This window comes from Oryx dammah, unplaced genomic scaffold (assembly GCF_014754425.2).
Source record: "Oryx dammah isolate SB20612 unplaced genomic scaffold, SCBI_Odam_1.1 HiC_scaffold_21, whole genome shotgun sequence".
NCBI lineage: Eukaryota > Metazoa > Chordata > Mammalia > Artiodactyla > Bovidae > Oryx > Oryx dammah.
The window spans coordinates 52320504-52344575 of NW_024070205.1; the positions used below are offsets into that span (position 1 = coordinate 52320504).

At 37.7% G+C, this 24072-nt stretch overlaps 1 protein-coding gene across 1 annotated transcript in view; it reads right to left on the reverse strand.

Annotated features, from left to right (window-relative positions):
- Positions 1–24072, reverse strand: part of DNAH14 (dynein axonemal heavy chain 14) — a 361705-nt gene that overhangs the window by 303528 nt on the left and 34105 nt on the right. Inside the window, exons 6-8 of the mRNA XM_040262849.1 lie at positions 23785–23847; positions 11684–11822; positions 6545–6676 (exon numbers count right to left, since the gene is read on the reverse strand). Of these exons, the coding sequence (XP_040118783.1) occupies positions 6545–6676; positions 11684–11822; positions 23785–23847 (334 nt within the window). The remainder of the gene's footprint in view (positions 1–6544; positions 6677–11683; positions 11823–23784; positions 23848–24072) is intronic.

A 24072-nucleotide genomic window follows, 5' to 3' on the forward strand; every position in this document is an offset into this window, starting at 1 on the left:
GGAGCCCCTCAAAATAAAGTCTGAACTGTTTCCCCATCTATTTGCCATGAAGTGATGGGACTAGATGCCATGATGCTAGTTTTCTAAATGTTGAACTTTAAGTCAACTTTTTCACTCTCCTCTTTCACTTTCATCAAGAGGCTCTTTAGTTCTTCCTCGCTTTCTGCCATAAGGGTGGTGTCATCTGCATATCTGAGGTTACTGATATTTCTCCCGGCAATCTTGATTCCAGCTAGTGCTTCATCCAGCCCAGCCTTTCTCATGATGTACTCTGCATATAAGTTAAATAAACAGGGTGACAATATACAGCCTTGACGGACTCCTTTTCCTATTTGAACCAGTCTGTTGTCCCATGTCCTGTTCTAACTATTGCTTCCTGACGTGCATACAGATTTTTCAAGAGGCAGGTCAGGTGCTCTTGTATTCCTAGCTCTTTCAGAATTTTCCACAGTTTGCTGTGATCCACACAGTCAAAGGCTTTGGCATAGTCAATAAAGCAGAAGTAGATGTTTTTCTGGAACTATCTTGCTTTTTCGATGACCCAATGCATGTTGGCAATTTGATCTCTGGTTCCTTTGCCTTTTTTAAATCCAGCTTGAACATCTGAAATTTCACAGTTCATGTACAGTTGAAGCCTGGCTTGGAGAATTTTGAGCATTACTTTACTAGAGTGTGAGATGAGTGCAACTGTGCTGTAGTTTGAGCATTCTTTGGCATTGCTTTTCTTTGGGATTGGAATGAAAACTAACATTTTCCAGTCTTGTGGCCATTGCTGAGTTTTCCAAATTTGTTGGCATATTGAGTGCAGCACTTTTACAGCATCATCTTTTAGGATTTGAAATAGCTCAACCAGAATTCCATCACCTCTACTAGCTGTGTTTGTAGTGATACTTCCTAAGGCCCACTTGACTTCACATTCCAGAATGTCTGGCTCTAGGTGAGTGATCACACCATCGTGATTATCTGGGTCATGAAGATCTTTTTTGTATAGTTCTTCTATGTATTCCTGCCACCTCTTCTTAATATCTTCTGCTTCTGTTAGGTCCATACCATTTCTGTCCTTTATTGAGCCCATCTTTGCATGAAATGTTCCCCTGGTATCTCTAATTTTCTTGAAGTGATCTCTAGCCTTTCCCATTCTTCTGCTTTCCTCTATTTCTCTGCACTATCACTGTTTGTGGTCAGTTGCTTACCAATTTGGAAACTGTTTTGAGTACTGGTTGACTCTCTGAAGGAATGGATTATCAATTGATGAAGTTCTTGACATTTAACAAAGAATCAGAAAATATAAAGAAACACTTGACAAAGCATTTTGACAATGTCATCCCACTCACGAGACCTATAAAGTTCCTGCTTAGAAATCTGCTACTAGCCTTATGTGGTAGTTCCCTTGTAAGTTACATGCTATTTTTTTTTCTTGATGCTAATATTAGTTGAATTTTGATAGCTTGATTATGAATCTTGGAAATAATCTAAGTTGATTTTGTTTGATAACCTATGAGTTTCATGAACTTGGATATGCAAAAACCTCTGCAGACTGAGGAAGTTACTGGCCATTTCTTTTAAATAAGCTTTCTGCCCCTTCCCTCATCTTGCTTCTTTCCCTCTCTCTCCTTCTGGGACCCCCAAAATGGGAATGTTAATATTGGCTGATTTTGACCACAGGTCTCTCAAATGATCCTCATTGTGTAAAATTCTTTTTTGTTTGGGTGACTACCACTACTCTTTTCTTTTAGGTGCTGATCCATTTCTCTGTTATCATTTACTGTACTGTTGATTCAGTATATATATATTTTAATTTCAGCTATTTTATTCTTCAGCTCTGTTTGGCACTTCTTTATATTTTCTGACTCTTTGTTAAATGTCTCAGTCTGTTCATCCATCATGAATTCTTTGAGTATCTTTTTGATCATTACCGTGAACTCTTTATCAGGTACATTGCTTATCTCCACTTAGTTCTTCTGGGGTTTGTCTTGTTCCTTTGTTTGGAATATATTCCTCTGTTTCCTCAATTTGCCTAATTCTATATGTTTATTTCTATGTATTAGGTAGATTGGTTACATTTCCCAATCTTGGAGAAGTATGCTTATGTAAGAAATGTTCTGTTGGGTAGCAGCACACTCCTCTGTGGTCACCAAAGCTATACGTTTTAGATGTGCCCCAATGCGGGCCACATGGGCCCTTCTGCTGTGCTGGGGCTGACTATATGGGTGCGTTAGTAGGTGGTGCTGACCCCAACCCTCTTGGCTGCTAGGCCCTGCTTTGATACCATTGGTGAGTACCAGCTGGGTCAGATCTAGGTGCAGGTGGTCTCATCTGGTGTTGGCCTACTGATGGGCAAATACTCCCTTGGTGCTAAGAGGCTGGAGTGGGGATTCCAAAATAGTGCTTGTTAGCATCAATAACCTTCTTCCTGCAATCTCTGTACTTCTCAGCTTTGCTGGTTTGGTTGGGCGAAATCACAATGAGTACTTATGTCAGTCAGTTCAATCACTCAGTCATGTCCAACTCTTTGCAACCCCATGGACTGCAGTATGCCAGGCCTCCCTGTCCATCACCAACTCCCGCAGTCTACTCAAACTCATGCCCATTGAGTTGGTGATGCCATCTAACCATCTCATCCTCTGTCATCCCCTTCTCCTCCCGCCTTCAATCTTTCCCAGCATCAGGGTCTTTTCAAATGAGTCAGTTCTTCACATCAGGTGGCCAAAGTATTGGAGCTTCAGCTTCAGCATCAGTCCTTCCAATGAATATTCAGGGTTGATTTCCTTTAGGATGGACTGGTTGGATCTCCTTGCATTCCAAGGGACTCTCAAGAGTCTTCTCCATCACCAAAGTTCAAAAGCATCAGTTCTTTGGCACTCAGCTGTCTTTATAGTCCAACTCTCACATCCATACATGACTACTGGTAAAACCATAGCTTTGACTAGACGGACCTTTGTTGGCAAAGTAATGTCTCTGCTTTTTAATATGCTCTGTAGGTTGGTCATAGCTTTTCTTTGTGGGGTGACCCAAAAGTTTAGGGAGCTGGCTGCTCACTCCATTCCTATCCTGGCCAGAGAAGCTCTTCTAACCTAAGCAGTTCCTTCTTGGTATTGGGCAAAGCCAGCCATAGAAAATGAGTTCTTTATTGATACAATGGTTGCAACAGTTGCTTGAAGAAACTGGACAAAAAAATAGGGTAATTTCTACACCAATTACAGGCACAGCCACACTGGATCTGACAAATGGAATACTAACTTTACTAATAGATTATGTTTTTATTAAAAAGTATATCTTTTCAATGCTTTGAAAACTTAGTGTGTATAATGCCTGAATTTTTTATTTGTAAAATGGTGAAACTGAGTATATTAACGATTCAAAACAAAGATTTTTAGTATTGATACCAAATTAGCTTTAAATGGCTTAATAACTGTATCAGTACAAAAGTAAACTGTGATAGGCCTAGTAATGCTGGTCTTTTATTGAGTATTGGTGAGGCTAATGGAAGTTCTGGCATCTGAGAGGTTAACCTATCCCCTATCATCACAAGATATACTTTAAGTTAGACATATCTCAATTTTGGCTGTAGGTTTACATCACTGATAGTGACTATCCATTTCCATTTCATTAGTTCTATACTTGTGCTGTATTTTCCCAGAGCTAGGCTGTCCCAAACATTGCCCAAAAGAATGTTTTTCAATCTAGCCCTACTTTAGATTCACTTGAGAAGCTTTTATAGTGCTCCCGGGAACTGACAACTGACATTCATTCTGGAAATTGGGAAATAGGGAAAATTCTCTGACTGATGTAGCCACAAGGAACCCAGTAACTCAGTGGTCTATTACCCAGATTAAAGAGCTGTGTCACAATAGGGCTTACGCCTCTGAGAAATAATATCTAATGGAAAAAAAGCAAAAATATGCTTTATTGATACTTTCATTCCCAATGTTAGTTCACAATTTTTTAATTTGGACACATTCTCAGTTTTATGATGTTCTCATCTTTATTAAATCTACATAACCTCCATGGAGTAAATAAGTTTGGGGCATTTCTAAAACAGAGCTGGCAGTAAGTCTAGTAGATTCTTATCTGAAGTTGATTTACGTGAAAATATCTTAACCAATATTTATGGCCAAATCCAAGTGATGCTGAATGCGAGAAAGTAGACACAATATGAGTAATATTTCAGATAACCACGATGCTGCGATCACTCACCTAGAGCCAGACATCCTGGAGTGTGAAGTCAAGTGGGCCTGAGGAAGCATTACTACAAACAAAGCTAGTGGATGTGATGGAATTCCAGCTGAGCTACTTCAAATCCTTAAAGATGATGCTGTGAAAGTGCTGCACTCAACATGCCAGCAAATTTGGAAAACTCAGCAGGGGCCACAGGACTGGAAAAGTTTTCATTCCCATCCTCAAACTACCACACAATTTCACTCATTTCACACACTAGCAAAGCAATGCTTAAAATTCTCCAAGCCAGGCTTCAACAGTATATGAACCAAGAACTTCCAGATATTCAAGCTGGATTTAGAAAAGGCAGAGGAACCAGATCAAATTGCCAACATCCTCTGGATCATAGAACAAGCAAGAGAATTCTAGAAAAATTCTACTTTTGCTTCATTGACTACACTAAAGTCTTTGACTATGTGGATCACAACTAACTCTAAAATTCTTAAAGAGATTGGAATACCAGACTACCTTACCTGCCTCCTGAGAAACCTGTACACAGGTTAAGAAACAACAGTTAGAACTGGACATAGAACAATGGACTGGTTCCAAATACGGAAAGGAGTACGTCAAGGCTGTATATTGTCACCCTGCTTATTTAACTTATATGCAGACTACATCATGCAAAATGCCAGGCTGGATGAAGCACAAGCTGGAATCAAGACTGCTGGGAGAAATGTTAGTAACCTCAGATACGCATATAACACCACCCTTAAGGCAGAAAGCGAAGAGGAACTAAAGAGCCTCTTGATGAAAGTGAAAGAGGAGAGTGAAAAAGCTGGCTTGAAATTCAACATTCAAAGATGAATATCATGGCATCCGGTCCCATCATTTCATGGCAAATACATGGGGTAACAATGGAACCAGTGAGAGACTCGCTTGTTTCTTGGAAGAAAAGCTATGACCAACCTAGACAGCATATTAAAAAGCAGAGACATTACTTTACTGACAAAGGTCTGTTTAGTAAAAGCTATGGTTTTTCCAAGAGTCATGTTATGGAAATGGGAGGTGGATGATAAAGAAAGCTGAGCACCGAAGAATTGATGCTTTTGAACTGCAGTGTTGGAGAAGACTCTTGAGAGTCCCTTGGACTGCAAGGAGATAAAACCAGTCAATCCTAAAGGAAATCAACCCTGATTATTCATTGGAAGGACTGATGCTGAACCTGAAGTTCCAATATTTTGGCCACCTGATGCGAAAAGCTGACTCATTAGAAAAGACCCTGATGCTGAGAAAGACTGAAGGCAAGAGGAGAAGGGAATGACAGAGGATGAGATGGTTGGATGCCATCACTGACTCAATGGACATGAGTTTGAGCAAATTCCAGGAGATGGTGAAGGACAGGGAAACCTGGCGTTGCTGTAGTGCATTTGGTTGCAAAGAGTCAGACATGACTGTGCAACTGAACAACAACAATATTTTACTACCATCTCAGTTACACCTCAGTAATATTTTTATCAATCCCTTTTTGATTTATGCTACCCTTGGCCAAATTGTCCCCATCTGTCTTCATATGACTGGGCTTGGGGAGGTTAGGGGGACTATGAGGAATAAGATAAGGAATGAGAAGCTTTTATTCACTGACAGAAAACAGGTCCACTTCATCTTCCTGTTAATACGTAAAGCCTTTAAGTTACTGCTACCCTGTATCTATCAAAAGTTCAATTCACAGAAATAATATTTAAAAAATTTTTGAGAGAGACCTAGTCCACCAATTCCTCCAGAGCCTCAAATGTCCACATAGGTTCAGCCAAAGCAGCAGAGGTAGCAAGTTCTATAACTAGATGATATCGCATCAGTTCCTAATCGAATTGCACTTTGTGAATTATGATTTCATGCGCTGTCATTTACTAGACAGGGAACCTATATAAAATAATCCTATGAAATGAGTCACAACGCACTGGGTAAGAATGCTTTGAGGACACTGTTATTATATTATCAAGTCCTCTTTATTAAATCGTTAGGGAATTTTTGATTTACCTAGTTATATTTCTCTTGAATATGAGTTTTTATCTTGCACCCACTGTGAATTTTGTAACAAAGAATGTTTCCTTTAATATATCAGCTCAAATTAGAGTGTAAGCATATTGAAAGTATATAAATATAAAACGTATATACATGCATTTATGTGTGTGTGTGTATTTGCATTCTACACAGCACCTTGAAAAATCTTATATATAGTAAATGCACAGTACTAGTTGGTTGGCTAATTAACTACATTTGTCCCTCTGTCCATTTCTAACACTTTTTCCAGGAATGCAATTTGGAGCAATAGTTTTAGTTGATACATAAAAACTGATAAACAGAGAGGATATAATCAAAGAATTACCTTTAAAATTGTAAGTTTTATTTCTGAAATTGCTTTATCCCTGATATCTTCAAGTTGTTTCAATGCCTGAGTAGCCTGGTGTAACTGTTCTTCACAAAATTCATGTAGAGAATATGTTCGAAACTTATCCAGCTAATTAAATGATAGTAAATGTTCAGTGTTGAAAGTCAAAATTCATTAAAAAAAAAGAAAATAAAATATCTTGGTCACTGTTTATATCATAAAGAATAGCATATTTTATACTGTTTTGTATATATCATATATGCCTTATATATTATTCAAATTTAAACAGTATTACTCAATCTAAGCAAACCTTGAAAGACCGAAAAACACATCATTTTCATTGTTAAATTCTAGTTAGCTTTAGTTAACTTTTAAACCAAAGCAGAAAAATTCAGAAGTTGATATGTTTATGAAATATCTATGAATTCAGGGCAATTGACAATCTTAGGAATTCCTTTTAACTTTGGAGCTCCCATTATCTGTAAAACTTAAAACTATGAACACTAGATGTAGGATAGAGAGACTAAAATTAAATAATTTAAATAAAGTAAATTACATTCTGAATTTATTCAGAATCCTGCATGGAGAAATTTTCATCAACTGTGCTGCTTAACTCCTCTAGTAATACATACACATAATTTTCACCTATTTATGTATATTCCATCATTCTTCCTCTCTTCAGTATTTTATTTTTCCCACATTATGTTAATTCTCTTTCCAAAATACATTTTCATCAACAAGTATACAGACATCTTTATCCCTAGTTATAATACCTTATAAATATATGCTTCCAAAAACAAAAAAATGGAATGCTCTGGCATTCGAATTTTGGGTTAATTCTTTGTGCTCTTCCTCTCCTGGTCTCACATATGGTTACCAGGTCCTGATTTTTCCAGTTTCGTTGTTGTTGTTCAGTCACCAAGTCATGTCCCACTCTTTGTAATCCCATGGACTGCAGTAGGCCAGGCCTTTCTGTCCCTCACCCTCAGAGTTTGCCCAAGTTTCCAGTATAATGTCTCAAAAATCTTCCTTCCTTTCTGACCTCACTGCCTACTGAAGTCCTTATTACTTCACCTGCATTATTCCAGTACTACAGTAATTGATCTTTATAATTCTATATCTCCTTGGTTTCAATTATTTGTGTAAATCTTGTAAATCACTATCACATTAATTTCAGAAACTTTCAATAGTTTTTCTTTATGAATAGTTCTAAAAGTTTACTCTGCACATAAATCACCTGGCTTGTTAAAAGTGTAAATTACTAGCGCCACTCACTTCGCCCTCCCCCAAAAAGGGATGAGTCACAAAATTTTACAATTTTATTAAGCACTCAAAACAGTGTCCAATAAAGCACAATCATTCTTATACAGGAAACATAATCAAAAGTCCCAACACTCTTTAGCTGGTTCTGTGGTCTTGCACATGTCACAATCTAGGTTTAGTTTGTCATTTGAAAGTAAAGTTTTAGATAAAATGATTCACATATGTTCTTTCCCTTCTGCTGCTGCTGCTGCGTTGCTTCAGTTGTGTCTGACTTTGTGCGATCCCATAATGGCAGCCCACCAGGCTCCCCCATCCCTGGGATTCTCCAGGCAAGAACACTGGAGTGGGTTGCCATTTCCTTCTCCATCTTTTCCTTCTACTTGTAAACATTTCAGTCCCTTTAAAGGTGTGAACGGAATGTCATCTGCCATATTATGAAACAGGATATTGTGGCCATCAAGTCAGTAGCTGCTACTGCTGCTGCTGCTAAGTCACTTCAGTCGTGTCTGACTCTGTGCGACCCCACAGACGGTAGCCCACCAGGCTCCCCCGTCCCTGAGATTCTCCAGGCAAGAATAGTGGAGTGGGTTGCCATTTCCTTCTCCAATGCATGAAAGTGAAAAGTGAAAGTGAAGTCGCTCAGTCATGTCTGACTCTTAGCGACCTCTTGGACTGCGGCCCACCAGGCTCCTCCATCCAGCCACCCTCAGCTGTGCACCCTGAGGGGATTCAGGATGGAGACAAGCAGGATACTAGCCCTAGATGGTTAAGGTGCGTATCAAAGGAATGATTTCAATGGACCCAGACTCTTGCATCTTCCCATACATAGAGAAGCCCTAAATTCATTAACCTGAGACGTCTTTAAATAATAATAATCTTTTGATGTTCCAACTACCTGGTTCTCATTGCAAGATCCCCCATATATTCTGGCTCCTCCCTTACCCCTTCAAAGCAGTCCCTCAGATATACCTGACAGACTGCCTCCTCTGTTTAATTTCTCAAAAAGTTTGCCAAATAAAACATTCTCAACTTTTAGGCTGTACAGTTTTTTTCAGTCAACAAAGATGTGCTTGCATTCCAGCAGTGTATTCTGGCACACTTGTGAATTCCATTCATGGCATTAACTTCTAAACAATCCCATCATAGGCATTCTTAACCTTGCTTTATTCTCCTTCCCTCCTCATTGTCAATCCTCATTGCAATCTGCATCCCCAGCTTTGTGTAGTCCCTTAGACCTAGTGCACAACTGGCCATCTTTGAATTCCTGAGCCAGGCTCAGTTCTCAGTCTATGAATCTCTGTTCTCCTTCCATCTGATCCTGGCTTCTCCAGTCTTAGAAACTCCCATTCTTGCAAAACGTCCTCACAATCCCCACTAGAAGCACCCCTGCCTTAAAGGCAGGTTCAGTTCCTATTTTTCCCTTATGCTGTTGTTCTTGATCTGATGTTTAAGACTCAATGTAACTTTCAAATCAAACATACATTGAATATTTTACACAGATTCATATCCCTTACTTAACTGCCTTATTCCCCTCCTCTCTGGCTATTCAAGTCCAGCATAGCCTAGCTTATAATACCTTTCCTTCACAAAGCGTGCCCCAAACTTATCTCTAAAAATGGTTAATATCTACTTCCTCTGAATGTCTGTGGTATGACTATTTTACAAGTATTATTTGCAAGCAAATATTCCTTGCCTTATATTTTGCTAACTGCTTAGCTAGAATGATTAGAATTAGTTATCATTTTTATATGTAAAGAACTACCTCTTTTAATAAACTACAGGGCTTCCCAGGTGGCTCAGTGGTGAAGAATCTGCCTGCCAATGGAGGAGCCGCAGCAGACGCAGGTTCAGTCCCTGGGTTGGGAAGATTCCCCTGGAGCAGGAAATGGCAACCCACTCCAGGATTCTTGTCAGGGTAATTCCACAGATAGAAGAGCCTGGCTGGCTACAGTTCAGGGGGTGGCAGAGAGTCTGACAAGACTGAGCAACTGAGCACAATAAACTATAAGTAAATTAAACAAAGCAATGCTTTGTCTTTTACTCTGTATCCATCTCCTTTGCATTTTGCATAGAATAGATAACTAACACATATTATATATTGTCTGGAAAGGTTTGTTCCCTTCTGCTTCATGTTCCAGGGGGAAGCTAACATGACTTAAGATCTCCAATAAACCCTCTGGGTCACTCTGTTAGCATTACCATCTATTAGCACTTAAGTCATAGATATCAGAGATATTCTAAAATCTCCTTTGCCTTACCACCCATCAATAAGTTAACTGATAAATTCTGTCACTCATTTATTCATAAAACAATGTAATATTATAGCTGTCCAACTGTTTCCTTTTGCATTAAAACCATATTAAAAATACTCCTCTGTGAAATATTTAACTTGAATTTAATCCTTTTGAAACAATAATATTATTACTATAACTATACAAATGATATTTCATCTGTAGTAATTAACTAATATTTCTGTAAGCATCTCCTTGCGGGAAACCACTCTCATCAGGAAATCCCTTCTGTCTCATCACTTTATCAAAGCTATACTGTAACTAACCTTAAATCAGGCACCCCTGTGCTCTGCTCATCTCCAGCTCAAATATACTTTTCAATATCTGACCTAACCTATTTGTTCTTTCTCTAGATCAAATAAGTAGAAATGAAGGATTAATTAACATATGACCAGAAGATATCTGGTCAACTAATTATTATTAATTAATTCCCTAGCTTCCCTTTCAGTAATCTCAAGAACAAACTGTGTGAACAAACTGTATAAACAAGATAGCATCTAAGAAAAGATCACAAGAAATAAAACAAGTTTGTACACAAGGGGTGATGGCAAAACTGTAACCCCCATCTCAGTGATTAACTGAGATTACCTCCCCTTTTTCCCTTTGAAAGCATTCATGGCCAAGCAGAATCTTCAGAGAAGGTTTCTGGGGACATTAAGTCCACCATTTCCCCAGATTGCTGACATTCTGATCAAAATCAACCTTGCTTTCCACCAACACCTGCCTCTCTCTTGGTTATTGACTTTTCAAGTGCCAAGAAGCTGGATCTGAGTTTGGTAACATTTCTTGACTAATTCTTTGATTTATTTACTCACTCAGGGACTATTCATTGAGCACCTACTATGTATCAGTCACTATATATAATAGATTCTAAAAATAAGCTGTTCATTTGCAAGTGTTAATCTTATTACATGTGTATAGTTCACACAATTTTTGCTGACTGTCAAATTTATAACTTGTTCAAGCCCTTTCAACTATTTCTCTAAGACTAGATGACTATTTTACTCTTCAGTATCTCCCTTACACAGTGGGTAAGTGAAGTAAAATATGCTGGAATCCTGCTCAATTAAACATGTAAAGTTTACAGGTCTGTGTACTTAATTTATTTGAAAGAATTCTACTATATAATCCAAATCATTCAGTAAGAAGTCACCCTTTATGGAACTGTGGAACAAGAGAATACATAAATTTAACCAAACACTCTAAGTAGCAACTTATTACAATGTCTTGACAAGCTATAATAAGAGAACAGCTGATAACTATCAATTATGTATTAGAGATAATTGATTATTTATAAATAATATTGCATAGTTAGAGTTTTTATTATAAAGAAAGGGCTTCATAACAGGCTTAGGTTTTTTGTAAGGAAGAATTTTCTTCCTTAATTATTAATTTAAAGATTATTGTTAACTGTTGAAATTGAGTGGAATAATGTTCTTTGTAGGTATTTTAGAACATTAGTCATCCATAGGGCTGGTTTACTATGGATTGAGAAGTTTGAATTTCTTCAATTTAAAATTATATTTGTTTTTCCTACTTTCTATACACCAACATTATCTAATGGTAAGATACTTCTACCTACCTTTACTAGGCATATGGCATTTGAATTATCTTTATCACCTTTTTTGAGACTAACTGCATCTTCACAAAGTCCCTTTATATAAAGCAAACAGCCTTGAAATAACTCATCAGCGAAAAATAGATCGCGATACAAAAGTGACCTGAAAGTTTAAAAATTGCCACAGACTTATCTCTCATTCGAAATGAATAAAAGCAATTTAGAGTTAATTAGCATGGTTTGTTTCATAGGCCTACAGTTAATATTCAATATGTATTACATGTACCATGATTTAAATAATATTGATAAAGATTAGTAAGCATTACTGGTTTGGTTTGGCTGGTAATATTGAAGGCAAGATTGTGGGACTGGGTGTGATAAGAACAAAACAGAGGGGGAAACAAGTGATGACTGCCACTGAGTTCTAAAAATTTTGCAATACTAGGCAATGATACACAAAAAGAATTATATTCCTGCATTTATTAAATTTAAATAAATTTCCTCAATTTATTTTTTGTCTAATGACAGGGAAAAAAATTAACTAGATTAGGGACCATTTGGATAATGTTTCTTAATTCTCCAACCACCTATATCTTAAAATAGAGAAGTTGGTCACTTTCTTTTCTCTGCCTTTTCTACTGATCTGATCGCAGTCACAAAGATGAGACAATTCACTGCTAACAATTCTGCAAAGAACAGGACAGAATTGGAAAAAGCAGAATGGAAGAGATAATGCTCCTTAAAAACTGTACACCCATGGCTGATTCATGTCAATGTATGGCAAAAACCAACACCATATTGTAAAGCGATTAGCCTCTAATTAAAATAAATTAATTAATTTTAAAAACTGGATTGAGAAAGCAAACTGCCCTGAGCAACAGTGTGTAGAGAATAGGGGGGCCTTTGCCCTTCACTGATTCTTCATATATATATGAATATACAATATACAATTAGTTCTTTCTCATCTTTCCATTTTACAAGTGAAAGCTTTATATACCATGAAGCTAGTGAAGCTTAAGCTTCATGGGCTCTTTTTATTTGCACCACCTCTTTCAAAGCCTTGTAATTTATCTTAAAGAAGGCCTCCTCTAATTATATAGTCTTTACATAACATGAAACTATTTTTGGATGTAAAAAAATTTGTTCACTGACATTCCTCTAAGCATCTAGTATAAAAACGAAGATGTCATGCTAAAAACAAGTGGCATATCCCAGAAAAAGAAAGGTCACAAAAAGCAAACCCAATCTTGGTATTTATTAACAAAAGAATGATGATCAAAATTCAGATAGTAATGAATTCACATTGCTCAGCATTAAATGTTTAAAGCTTTCTTTCTTTCTTATAAAAATGTATTCAATTTTGTTTTTATATGTTAGCACAGGTGTAAATAAACAGGGGTGCCTTATAAAAATAAGAAATGGAAAATGGGAACAAACTTAGAGTTGTAATGGTGAAGTCGGACCAAAAAAATGTATCAATTGATGATTATTCAAGCATACATGTTATGAGGAAATCAGTAACAAATTTCATTCTCTTGTAGCAGAAAACTAAATACATTCTCCAAAATTTTACTCACACACAACATAGTATTAGAAAATATATGACAGAAGTCTATTAAAATTCAGGTCCTGGCTTCTAGGAAAATAGAGTAGGTGTACATTTCACTGTTACTCCAGCGAAATAACTACACCTAAAAACTCTGCATGTTATATATAAATCAACCAAAGGACACTGTAAGGTAGAAAAGAGAAGAAAAACTGGCTAGGAAGGACATGGTGCTAAAGTTTCCTGGATTTCCTTTTGCCTCATTCAGCCTAGATTTGGAGCTGAACAAACCAGAAACCTGGAAATGCCAACAGGTATAGAAAAAAGCCTGCTGTCTAGCTAAAGAACCAGGAAAGGAGCAGTCTATCAAGACACAAAACTTTTAAAAGAATAAACATTCTAATTGAGCCAAATACCATAGGAAAAAAAGGTGAAGTGGAGAACCTAGAGTTTCATCCTTGGCAAGATTCAATGAGGCACCTCTAGGGCCCCCATGGAAGGTTTTCGGAAGAAGCTGAGTAGAGAGCTTGGACTTTCATCTTCACTGGGTGGTAAAAAGCAAAGAAACAGAAAGTCACACACACACACATTAAAGAAATAGAAGACATAAAGGAGAACCAAATTGAAATTTTAGAGTTGAAAAATATAATGACTAAGGAAAAAACTCATTAGACTGGCTCAACAGCAGAATGAAGTGAACAGAGAAATCAGTGAACTGGAAGACAGAAAATAGAAATTATCCATCTAAACAAAAGAAAAAAAATACACTGAGAAAAATGAACAGAACCTCAGGGATCACTGGGACTATTAAAAAAATATGTAGCATTTGTGTCTGCAGTCTTAAAAGGAGAATAAAAATGACAAGGAATAAATACCTCAAGGAATAATAAATGAAAATTTGCCAAGTCTGCCCGAGGCTCTGCAACAACCAAGAGGGTTGGGATGGGGAGGGGACATATGTATACCTATGGCTGATTCATGTTGATGTTTGGCAGAAACCAACACAATTCTGTAAAGCAATTATCCTTCAATTCAAAAATCAATAAATTAAAATTTCTTTTAAAAAAGAAAATTTGCCAAGTTTGTCAAAAGACACAAAAACAGAGATTTAAGAAGCCAGGGAAACCCAAAGAAGAATAAAGATACATAAATCCACACCAAGACACATCAAAGTCAAACTTCTGTTACTTAAGTAAGTACACAGAAAGATACAGTCAAAACTACTATAGATAACTCTAAAAGGAATTCTAAAAAGTGTTCAAGTAATCTCCAGGAAGGCAGGAAGGAAAACACAGACAAAACAAAAACACAGAGCAAACAGAAACCACAAAACAAAATGGCAAACTGAAGTCCTAACATACAAATAATGAAATGTAAGTGGTCTAAATATACCAGTTAAAGACAAAGATTGGTAGATGAATTTAAAAACGTGACCTAACTATATGCTATCTACAAGAAACTACTGCCCAGCAACAAATCCCTTTTCTTCCAACTTCTCATCCTCACTTTTTGCTCCAGTCATCCCTGAAGCAAAGACTGTCACTTTAACAAGGAGGAGGAGTTGAGTAAAAGCCCAGGTCTGAACATTAAAGTTCATAAATACCATGAGAAAACTATAAGGCAAAAAGACACAAAAGTGGAAGCAGTAATCGGTTTTATTTTCTTGGGCTCCAAAATCATTGCAGATGGTGACTGCAGCCATGAAACTTAAAGAAGTTTGCTCCCTGGAAGGAAAGCTACAACAAACCCAGACAGCTTATTAAAAAGCAGAGACACTATTTTGCCAACAAAGGTCCATATAGTCAAAGCATTGGTTTATCCAGTAGTCATGTACAGATGTGAGAGTTGGACCATAAAGAAGGCTCAGCACTAAGGAACTGATGCTTTTGAACTGTGGTGCAGAAGACTCTTGAGAGTCCCTTGGACTGCAAGGAGATCAAACCAGTCAATCCTAAAGGAAATCATCCCTGAATATTCATTGGAAGGACTGTTGCTGAAGCTGAAGCTCCAATACTTTGGTCACCTGTTGCGAAGAGCTGACTCATTGGAAAAGGCTCTGACACTGGGAAAGACTGAAGGCAAAAGGAGAAGAGAGCAGCAGCATCACTGACTCAGTGAACGTGAATTTAAGTAAACTCCAAGAGATAATGGAGGACAGAGGAGCCTTGCATGTTGTAGTCCATGGAGTTGCAAAAAGCTGGACACAGCTTAGTGAGTGAACAGCAACAAGAATGTCCCAAAGTTCACAGCGGCACTATTTACAATAGCCATGACATGGAAGCAACCTATATGTCTGTTGACACATTAATGGATAAAGAAGTTTTGGTATACATATACAATGGAATATTACCCAGCCATAAAAATGAGTGAATTTGAGTTAGTTGTAGTGAGGCAGATGAACCTAGAATCTGTCAAACAGAGTGAAGTAGGTCAGAAAGAGCAAAACAAATACCATATATTAAAGCATATATATGAAATGTATAAAAATGGTATTGATGAACCTTTGTTGGGCAGGAATAGAGTCACCCACATAGAGAATAAAACTATGGACACAGTGGGGGAAAGAAAGGATGGGACAATTGAGACAGTACCATTGACATATACCATGTGTAAAATAGTTGTGGGAAGCACTATACAGCACAGGAAACTTAGCTCAGTGCTCTGTGATGACCTAGAGGGTTGGGATGGTGAGCTGGGTGGGAGAGAGGCTCAAGAGGGAGGGGACATATGTATACTGATAGCTGACTCGCATTGTTGTACAGCAGAATCAACACAGCATTGTAAAGTAATTATCATCCAATGAAACAAAAAGTTCACCTAGCTCAGCAAAGCAGGGAGGTCAAATAGTTTCTATATGGTTTGAAGAAGCAAGTTAATTATTAGCCTAATGCCTGGCATGCAGTAGATGCTAAATAGACATTCTTAAATTTTAAAAAGGATAAACCAAAGATTAAGAGAAAATACTTATAACCATGTATCTGTCAAAGAACTCATATCCAGAATATAAAATGTATTCTTAAAATGCAGCAGTATGAAGACAAATAATTCAATTAGAAAATGTACAAAGACATGAAAAGACATTTTACCAAAGAAGACAATGAGATGGAAAATAAGCAAATGAAGACACTAAATATCAGTCATTTAGGGAATACAGACTAAAACCACAATAAGACATTATTACACACCTACTAAAATGTCTAAAATAGAAAATAGCAACAACTTCAAATGATAGTAAGAATGTGGAGAAATTGAATCACTAATACATCGTGTGAGAATGGAAAAAATGGCATAATCACTCTGGAATGTCTTGGCAGTTTCTTTAAAAATTAAACATGCAATTATAGTAAGACCCAGTAAATGCACTTGTGGTGATTTATCCCAGAAAAATGAAAACTTATGTTCACACAAAAACCTGTTTATGAATGTTTATATAGCAGCTTTATCTGTATTAGGCAAAATCTGGGTAACATCCAGGTGTGCTTCAAGAGAGACAAACTGTGGTACATCCATACCATAGACTGTTACCCAGCAGTAAAAATAAATGATTAATATATGCAACAACCTGGATGAATCTCCAGAGAGTTATGCTACATGAAAAATCAATCCCAATGGTTATATAATGTATAATTTCATTTATTACATTCTCTCAAAGGACCAAATTACAGAAATGGAAAAGAGATTAGTGCTTGCCACAGGTTGAGAATGGGAGTGAGAAGGAAGACAGTATAGCTATTAAAGGATTAAAAGACAACATGAAAGATACAGAAATGTTCTGTATCTTGATTTTACTATTGTCACTATCCTGGTTGTCATACTATATCTTTGAAAGATATTACCACCAGGGGAAACTGGGTAAAAGGCACATAAGATTGCTCTATATAAATACAACAGTATTTTCATCATAATTATCTCAAAGTAAAAAGTTTGACAGCAACAAGAAAATTTGGCTGTAATATAGAATTAACTGTCATCTATCTCAGATGATTTAATCATTTCCCTTCCTGGAGGCAAAACTTAGATCAAGTGAGGGTTTCTCTGGTAGCATAGTAAAGAATCCACCTGCCAATGCAGAGGACACAGGTTCAATCCCTGGTCTGGGAAGATTCCACATGCTGCAGTGCAACTAAGCCTTTGTACCACAATTACTGAAGCCCACACACCTAGAGCCTGTGGTCTGCAATGAGAAGCCACCGCAATGAGAAGCCTGCATAGAGCAACAAGAAAATAGCCCCCACTCACCGCAACTAAAGAAAACCTATGGACAGCAATGAAGACCCAGCACAGTCAAAAATAAATGACCAGTTTGAAGATGACATGATACTATGCATCAGTTCAGTTCAGTTCAGTCGCTCAGTCGTGTCTGACTCTTTGCAACCCCATGGACAGCAGCACACCAAGCCTCCCTGTCCATCACCAACTCCCGGAGTTTACTCAAACTCATGTCCGTTGAGTCGGTGATACCATCCAACCATCTCATCCTCTGTCATCCCCTTTTCCTCCTACCTTCAATCTTCCCCAGCATCAGGGTCTTTTCAAATGAGTCAGTTCTAATCAGGTGGCCAAAGTATTGGAATTTCAGCTACAACATCAGTCCTTCCAGTGAATATTCATGACTGATTTCCTTTAGGATGGACTAGTTGGATCTCATTGCAGTCCAAGGGACTCTCAAGAGTCTTTCCAACATCACAGTTCAAAAGCATCAATTCTTCATTGCTCAGCTTTCTTTATAGTCCAACTCTCACATCCATACTTAACTATTGGAAAAACCATAGTTGTAACTAGACGGACCTTTGATGGCAAAGTACTGTCACTGCTTTTTAATATGCTGTCTAGGTTGGTCATAACTTTTCTTCCAAGGAGTAAGCATCTTTTAATTTCATGGCTGCAGTCACCATCTGCAGTGATTTTGGAGCCCCTCAAAATAAAATCTCTGACTGTTTTCACTATTACTCCATCTATTTGCCATGAAGTGATGGGCCAGATGCCATGATCTTAGTTTTCTGAATGTTGAGCTTTAAACCAACATTTTCCCTCTCCTCTATCACTTTCATCAAGAGGCTCTTTAGTTCTTCTTCGCTTTCTGCCATGAGGGTGGTGTCATCTGCATATCTGAGGTTATTGATATTTCTCCTAGCAATCTTGATTCCAGCTTGTGTTTCATCCAGCCTAGTGTTTCTCACGATGTACTCTGCATATAAGTTAAATAAGCATGGTGACAATATACAGCCTTGACGTACTCCTTTCCCCATTTGGAACCAGTCTGTTGTTCCATGTCCAGTTCTAACTGTTGCTTCCTGACCTGCATACAGATTTCTCAGGAGAGAGGTCTGGTGGTCTGGTATTCCCATCTCTTTCAGAATTTTCCATAGTTTGTTGTGATCCACACAGTCAAAGGCTTTGGCATAGTCAATAAAGCAGATGTTTTTCTGGAACTCTCTTGCTTTTTCGATGATCCAACGGAGTTGGCAATTTGATCTCTGGTTCCTCTGCCTTTTCTAAAACCAGCTTGAATATCTGGAAGTTCACGGCTCACCTACTGTTGAAGCCTGGCTTGGAAAATTTTGAGCATTACTTTACTAGCGTGTGAGACGAGTGCAACTGTGCAGAGGCTTGAGCATTCTTTGGCATTGCCTTTCATTGGGACTGGAATGAAAACTGACCTTTTCCAGTATACTATGTATACTATACATAGAAAACTCAAAAGGAACTATCAGAAAATTACTAGAGCTAATCAGTGAATTCAGCAAAGTCACAGGATACAAAGTCAATACACAAAAATCACTTGCACTCCTATATACTAACAATGAAAAATCAGAAAGAGAAATTAAAGAATCAATCCCATTCACCATTGCAACAAAAAGAATAAAATATCTAGGAATACCTGCCTAAGGAGACAAAAGAACTGTATATGGAAAATTATAAGACAATGATGAAAGAAATCAAAGATGACATAAACATGTTCCTGGGTGGGAAGAATCAATATTGTGAAAATGACTGCACTACCAAATGCAATCTACAGATTCAGGGCAATCCCTATCAAATTACCAATGGCATTTTTCACAGAACTAAAACAAAAAATTTCACAATTTATATGGAAACACAAAAGGCTCTGAATACCCAAAGCAGTCTTGAGAAAGAAGAATGGAGCTGGAGGAATCAACCTTCCTGACTTCAGTCTATACTACAAAGCTGTGGTCACCAAGACAGTATGGTAATGGCACAAAAATAGAAATATAGACCAATGCAACAAGATAGAAAGGCCAGAGATAAACCCACACACCTAAAGGTTACCTTTTTTTGACAAAGGAGTCAAGAATATATAATGTGGCAAAGACAGCCTCTTCAATAAGTGGTGCTAGGAAAACTGAAAAGCTACATGCAAAAGAATGAAATTAGAATACTTCCTAATGCTATACACAAAGATAAACTCAAAATGGATGAAAGACCTAAATGTAAGACCAGAAACTATAAAACTCTTAGAGGAAAACATAGGCAACACTCGATGAAATAAATCAAAGCAAGATCTTCTATGACCAACCTCCTAGAGTAATGGAAATAAAAACAAAAATAAACAGATGAGACCTAATTAAACTTAAAAATTTTTGCAAAGTGAAGGAAACTACAAGGTGACAAGTCAACCCTCAGAATAGGAGAAAGTAATAGCAAAGGAAACAACTGACAAAGAATTAATTTGCAAAATATACAAGCATCTCATGTAACTCAATATCAGAAAAACAAACAACCCAATCCAAAAGTGGGAAAAAGACCTAAACAGACATTTCTCTAAAGAAGATACACAGATGGCTAACAACCACATGAAAAGATGCTAGCACAACATCGCTCATTATTAGAGAAATAAAAATCAAAACGGCTATGAGATACCACCTCACACCAGTCAGAATGGCCATCATCAAAAAGTCTACAAACAATAAATGCAAGAGAGGGTGTGGAGAAAAGGGAACCCTTTTGCATTGCAGGTGGGAATGTAAATTGTTACAGCCAGTATGGAAGATGGTTTGGAGATTCCTTTAAAAAGTAGGAATAAAACCACCATACGACCCAGCAATCCCACTACTAGGCCTATACCCTGAGGAAACCCAAACTGAAAAAGACACATGTACCCCAATGTTCACTGCAGCACTATTAACAATAGCTATAACATGGAAGCAACCTAAATGTCCACTGACAGATAAATGGATAAAGAAGCTGTGATACACACACACACACACACACACACACACAATGGAAAACTACTCAGCCATAAAAAAGAACACATTTGAGTCAGTTCTAATGAGGTGGATGAACCTAGTGCCTATTATATAGAGTGAAGTAAATCAGAAAGAGAAATATAAATGTCATATACTGATGAATATACATGGAATCTAGAAAGATGGCACTGATGAATTTATTTTCAGGGCAGCAGTGGAGAAACAGATATAGAGAACAGACGTATGGACACAGTGGGTAGGGAGAGGTGGGAGACGGTGAGATGTATGGAGAGAGTAACATGGAAACTTTCAATATCATATGTAAATTAAATATCCATTGGGCATTTACTGTATGAATCAGGGAATTCAAACAGGGGCTCTATGACAATCTAAAAGGGTGGGATGGGGAGGGAGATGGAACAGGGGTTCAGGTAGGAGGGGACATGGGCATACCTATGGCTGATTCTTGATGTATGACAGAAAACCACAAAATTCTGTAAATCAAATGCCCTTCAATTGAAAAAATAAAGTGGCAATAAATAAAGTGAAAGTCACTCAGTTATGTCCGACTCTTTGTGACCCCATGGACTGTATATTCTCCAGGCCAGAATACTGGAGTAGGTAGCCTTTGCCTTCTCCAGGGGATCTTCCCAACCCAGGGATTGAACCCATTCTCCCTCATTGCAGGTGGATTCTTTACCAGCTGAGCCACAAGGGAAGCCCAAGAATATTGGAGTGGGTAGCCTATCCCTTCTCCAGCAGATCTTCCCAACCCAGGAATAGAACCAGGGTCTCCTGCGTTGCAGGCAGATTCTTTACCAACTGAGCTATTTGGGAAACTCTAAATAAATAAATAAGTAAATGAACAAACAAAAATGTAGATCAAGTGAACAAAAGAACTCATCACAGGTTCCCACAGCACTCTGATTTCTTCACACCACAAAATGGTATACAGGGAAATATAGAAAGTAGTTATTGGAAGAAAAGCTATGACAAACATAGACAGCATATTAAAAAGCAGAGACATTACTTTACTGGTAAAGGTCTGTATAGTCAAAGCTTTGGTTTTTCTAGTAGTCATGTATGGATGTGAGAGTTGGACCATAAAGTGTTGGGAGCCAGCGTAAGGAACTCCGCCCATGGCAAAGGTCATGAGGAAGGAAGCTTGGCATACGCAAAGGCGTGATCAAGCCTCAGGAAACCCCCTGTTCCCGAGCATCTACCCCCAAATCCAGAGTACTTTACGGGGAGCTCTCCCCAATAACCATTTCTCTCAGAGAAGGAGTTAACTTGCAGCTCCAGTTAATAAAAATTCCTGGGCGTGACAAGAGTGTTTCAACTTACGAACTCTGAAGGTTCTCTGGCCTGCCTGATCAGGCTCCTCCGGCCGCATGTGATTGTTTACAGCCTCCCAACTGTGAGAGGCATGGGATGTTTTAAAACTTTCTAAATACAGACTCTTTTGAGAAGTTAGAAGATCATTAGTATAGTATTACTGGGTTGATTAGGGATTATATTGGTGAAGGGTTTTTTCATTTGTCTTGCCAATAATTACTGCTAATTCCCTGCCCTGGGTGTGACAAGGATGTCTCAGATCAAACCTCTTTGCTGACAGACTAGCTTGTGTGACAGCCTCTCAACCATAAATAGCACAGAGAGTTTGGAGTATTAGCATAGGGCTTTTTTCATTGATGAGTCAATGATTGCCGCCAGGCCTCCATATCCTTAGGCACCTGGGAATATATTAATCAATGTGTTTGAAATATAGAAAAGGAAATATAGTAGTTTTTTGATGTTAGCAATACTAGACTTTTTGAGTTAATGAATCTTCTCTTTTGTTATAGATCACTGTACTTTGTTATAAATCACTATGCTATGTAAAGGTGTAACTTTATCACTATCTTAAGACAAAATAGATCTTAAGGGGAACATTGGTGAAAGGTTTACATTTGTTGAGCCAATATTTGCTGCGAAATCTCCATATTCCTGCCCTTATAATGAATATAACTAGCATATAGGAGAAATAAGTATTAACCTTTAAGATTAATCATGTTAAACCTTAGGTTAAGTAAATTCCTTTCTTGATTGTAACTCGCTACACCCTCACCCTATAGGAATGCAACTTTATTTGGAGGGTGGCACCTTATTTAAGAAAAAATCACCCCTGGAAAAATAAGTTTTCTGGTTAACTGACCGGTATCAGAAAGGGCCATAAAATGTCAGCAGACCTCATGGCCAGAAGGTGATGAAACTCATAAGACCTTTGTATAATTTTATATGAAGCACCTGATTGTGACAAGGGTCAGGTCTGCTGACCCCCGCGTGACTGTATTCATCCCTATGTATAACAAAAAGGTATATAAACAAACCTGAAAAATAAAGAAATCGGATCAGTTTCTGGAAAGACTGATTCCCCCGTGTCGTTTCTTTCTTGCTCCCCACTTTCCTGGCTGAATTCCCATCTGAAATGTGGGTACTCACCAAGCCTGCTAATTCTGCCTGGGCTTCTGAGATCGGACAGGGGAGGCCTCAGTGCCTCCTCTCCTTTGGAAGAATGGAAAGACGCCTGTGGCCTACGTAGGTGGTGATTGGTATTCCATGTAAACCAGTTATTCAGCCTCTTTTCTCCACTAATTCTCCTACTACACTATCTGTTTCTAATCTCCCTCTATATCTGTAATTAAAAATGTATTTTTCCAAGGACGCCGACTCCGTCCCCACCTTCGAATCGCCCTGGATCCATCGGGGCTAGACCCCGGCAATAAAGAAAGCTGAATGCTGAAGAATTGATGCTTTTGTACTGTGGTTTTGGAGAAGACTCTTGAGAGTCCCTTGGACTACAAGGAGATCCAACCAGACCATCCTAAAGGAAATCAGTCCTGAATATTCATTGGAAGGACTGATGCTGAAGCTGAAACTCCAATACTTTGGCCACCTGATGCAAAGAACCAACTCATTGGAAAAGACCCTAATGCTGGGGAAAATTGAAGGCAGGAGGAGAAGGGGACAACAGAGGATGAGATGGCATCACCAGCTCAATGGACATGAGTTTTGAAATTTGAAAGCTCAGGGAACTAGTGATGAACATGGAAGCCTGGCGTGCTGCAATCCATGGGTCACAAAGGGCTGGACACAAATGAGCAACTGAACTGAACTGACTACATTTATATATATAGTAACACATTTTATGTTAAATATATACAATATTATAGTAGTCTTTTAAAAATGAAATAGATTAAATTTAATAATAAGGGGTATAGAATGTGACTTTTTAATCATGGAGTTAAAATTAATGTATATCTACTTGCATACTACATATTTCAAATAAGGCCGCCTCTCAAAATTTTTATAATTGTATTTCATAGACTTACCTGCTCTTATCAGTCTTAATTCTTTTAATGGTCAGTTTCCAAGTAACAAATAATTTATTAATTCTGAAAAGAAAAACACTTCTTAATTCTATATTCATAAATCAGTACGAACAAAATAGATGAATAATTTAGTAAAGTCTTAGCAATACTAGAAAATTCCCTAGAAAATGTTTCATTCATCCTGAGCTACCTAAAGAAAATATTAAACCATATCACCTTTTTCCCAACCTATCAATATAGAGCACAAAGCAAATTAAGTTATTAAACTTCCCATAGATACATAATTAA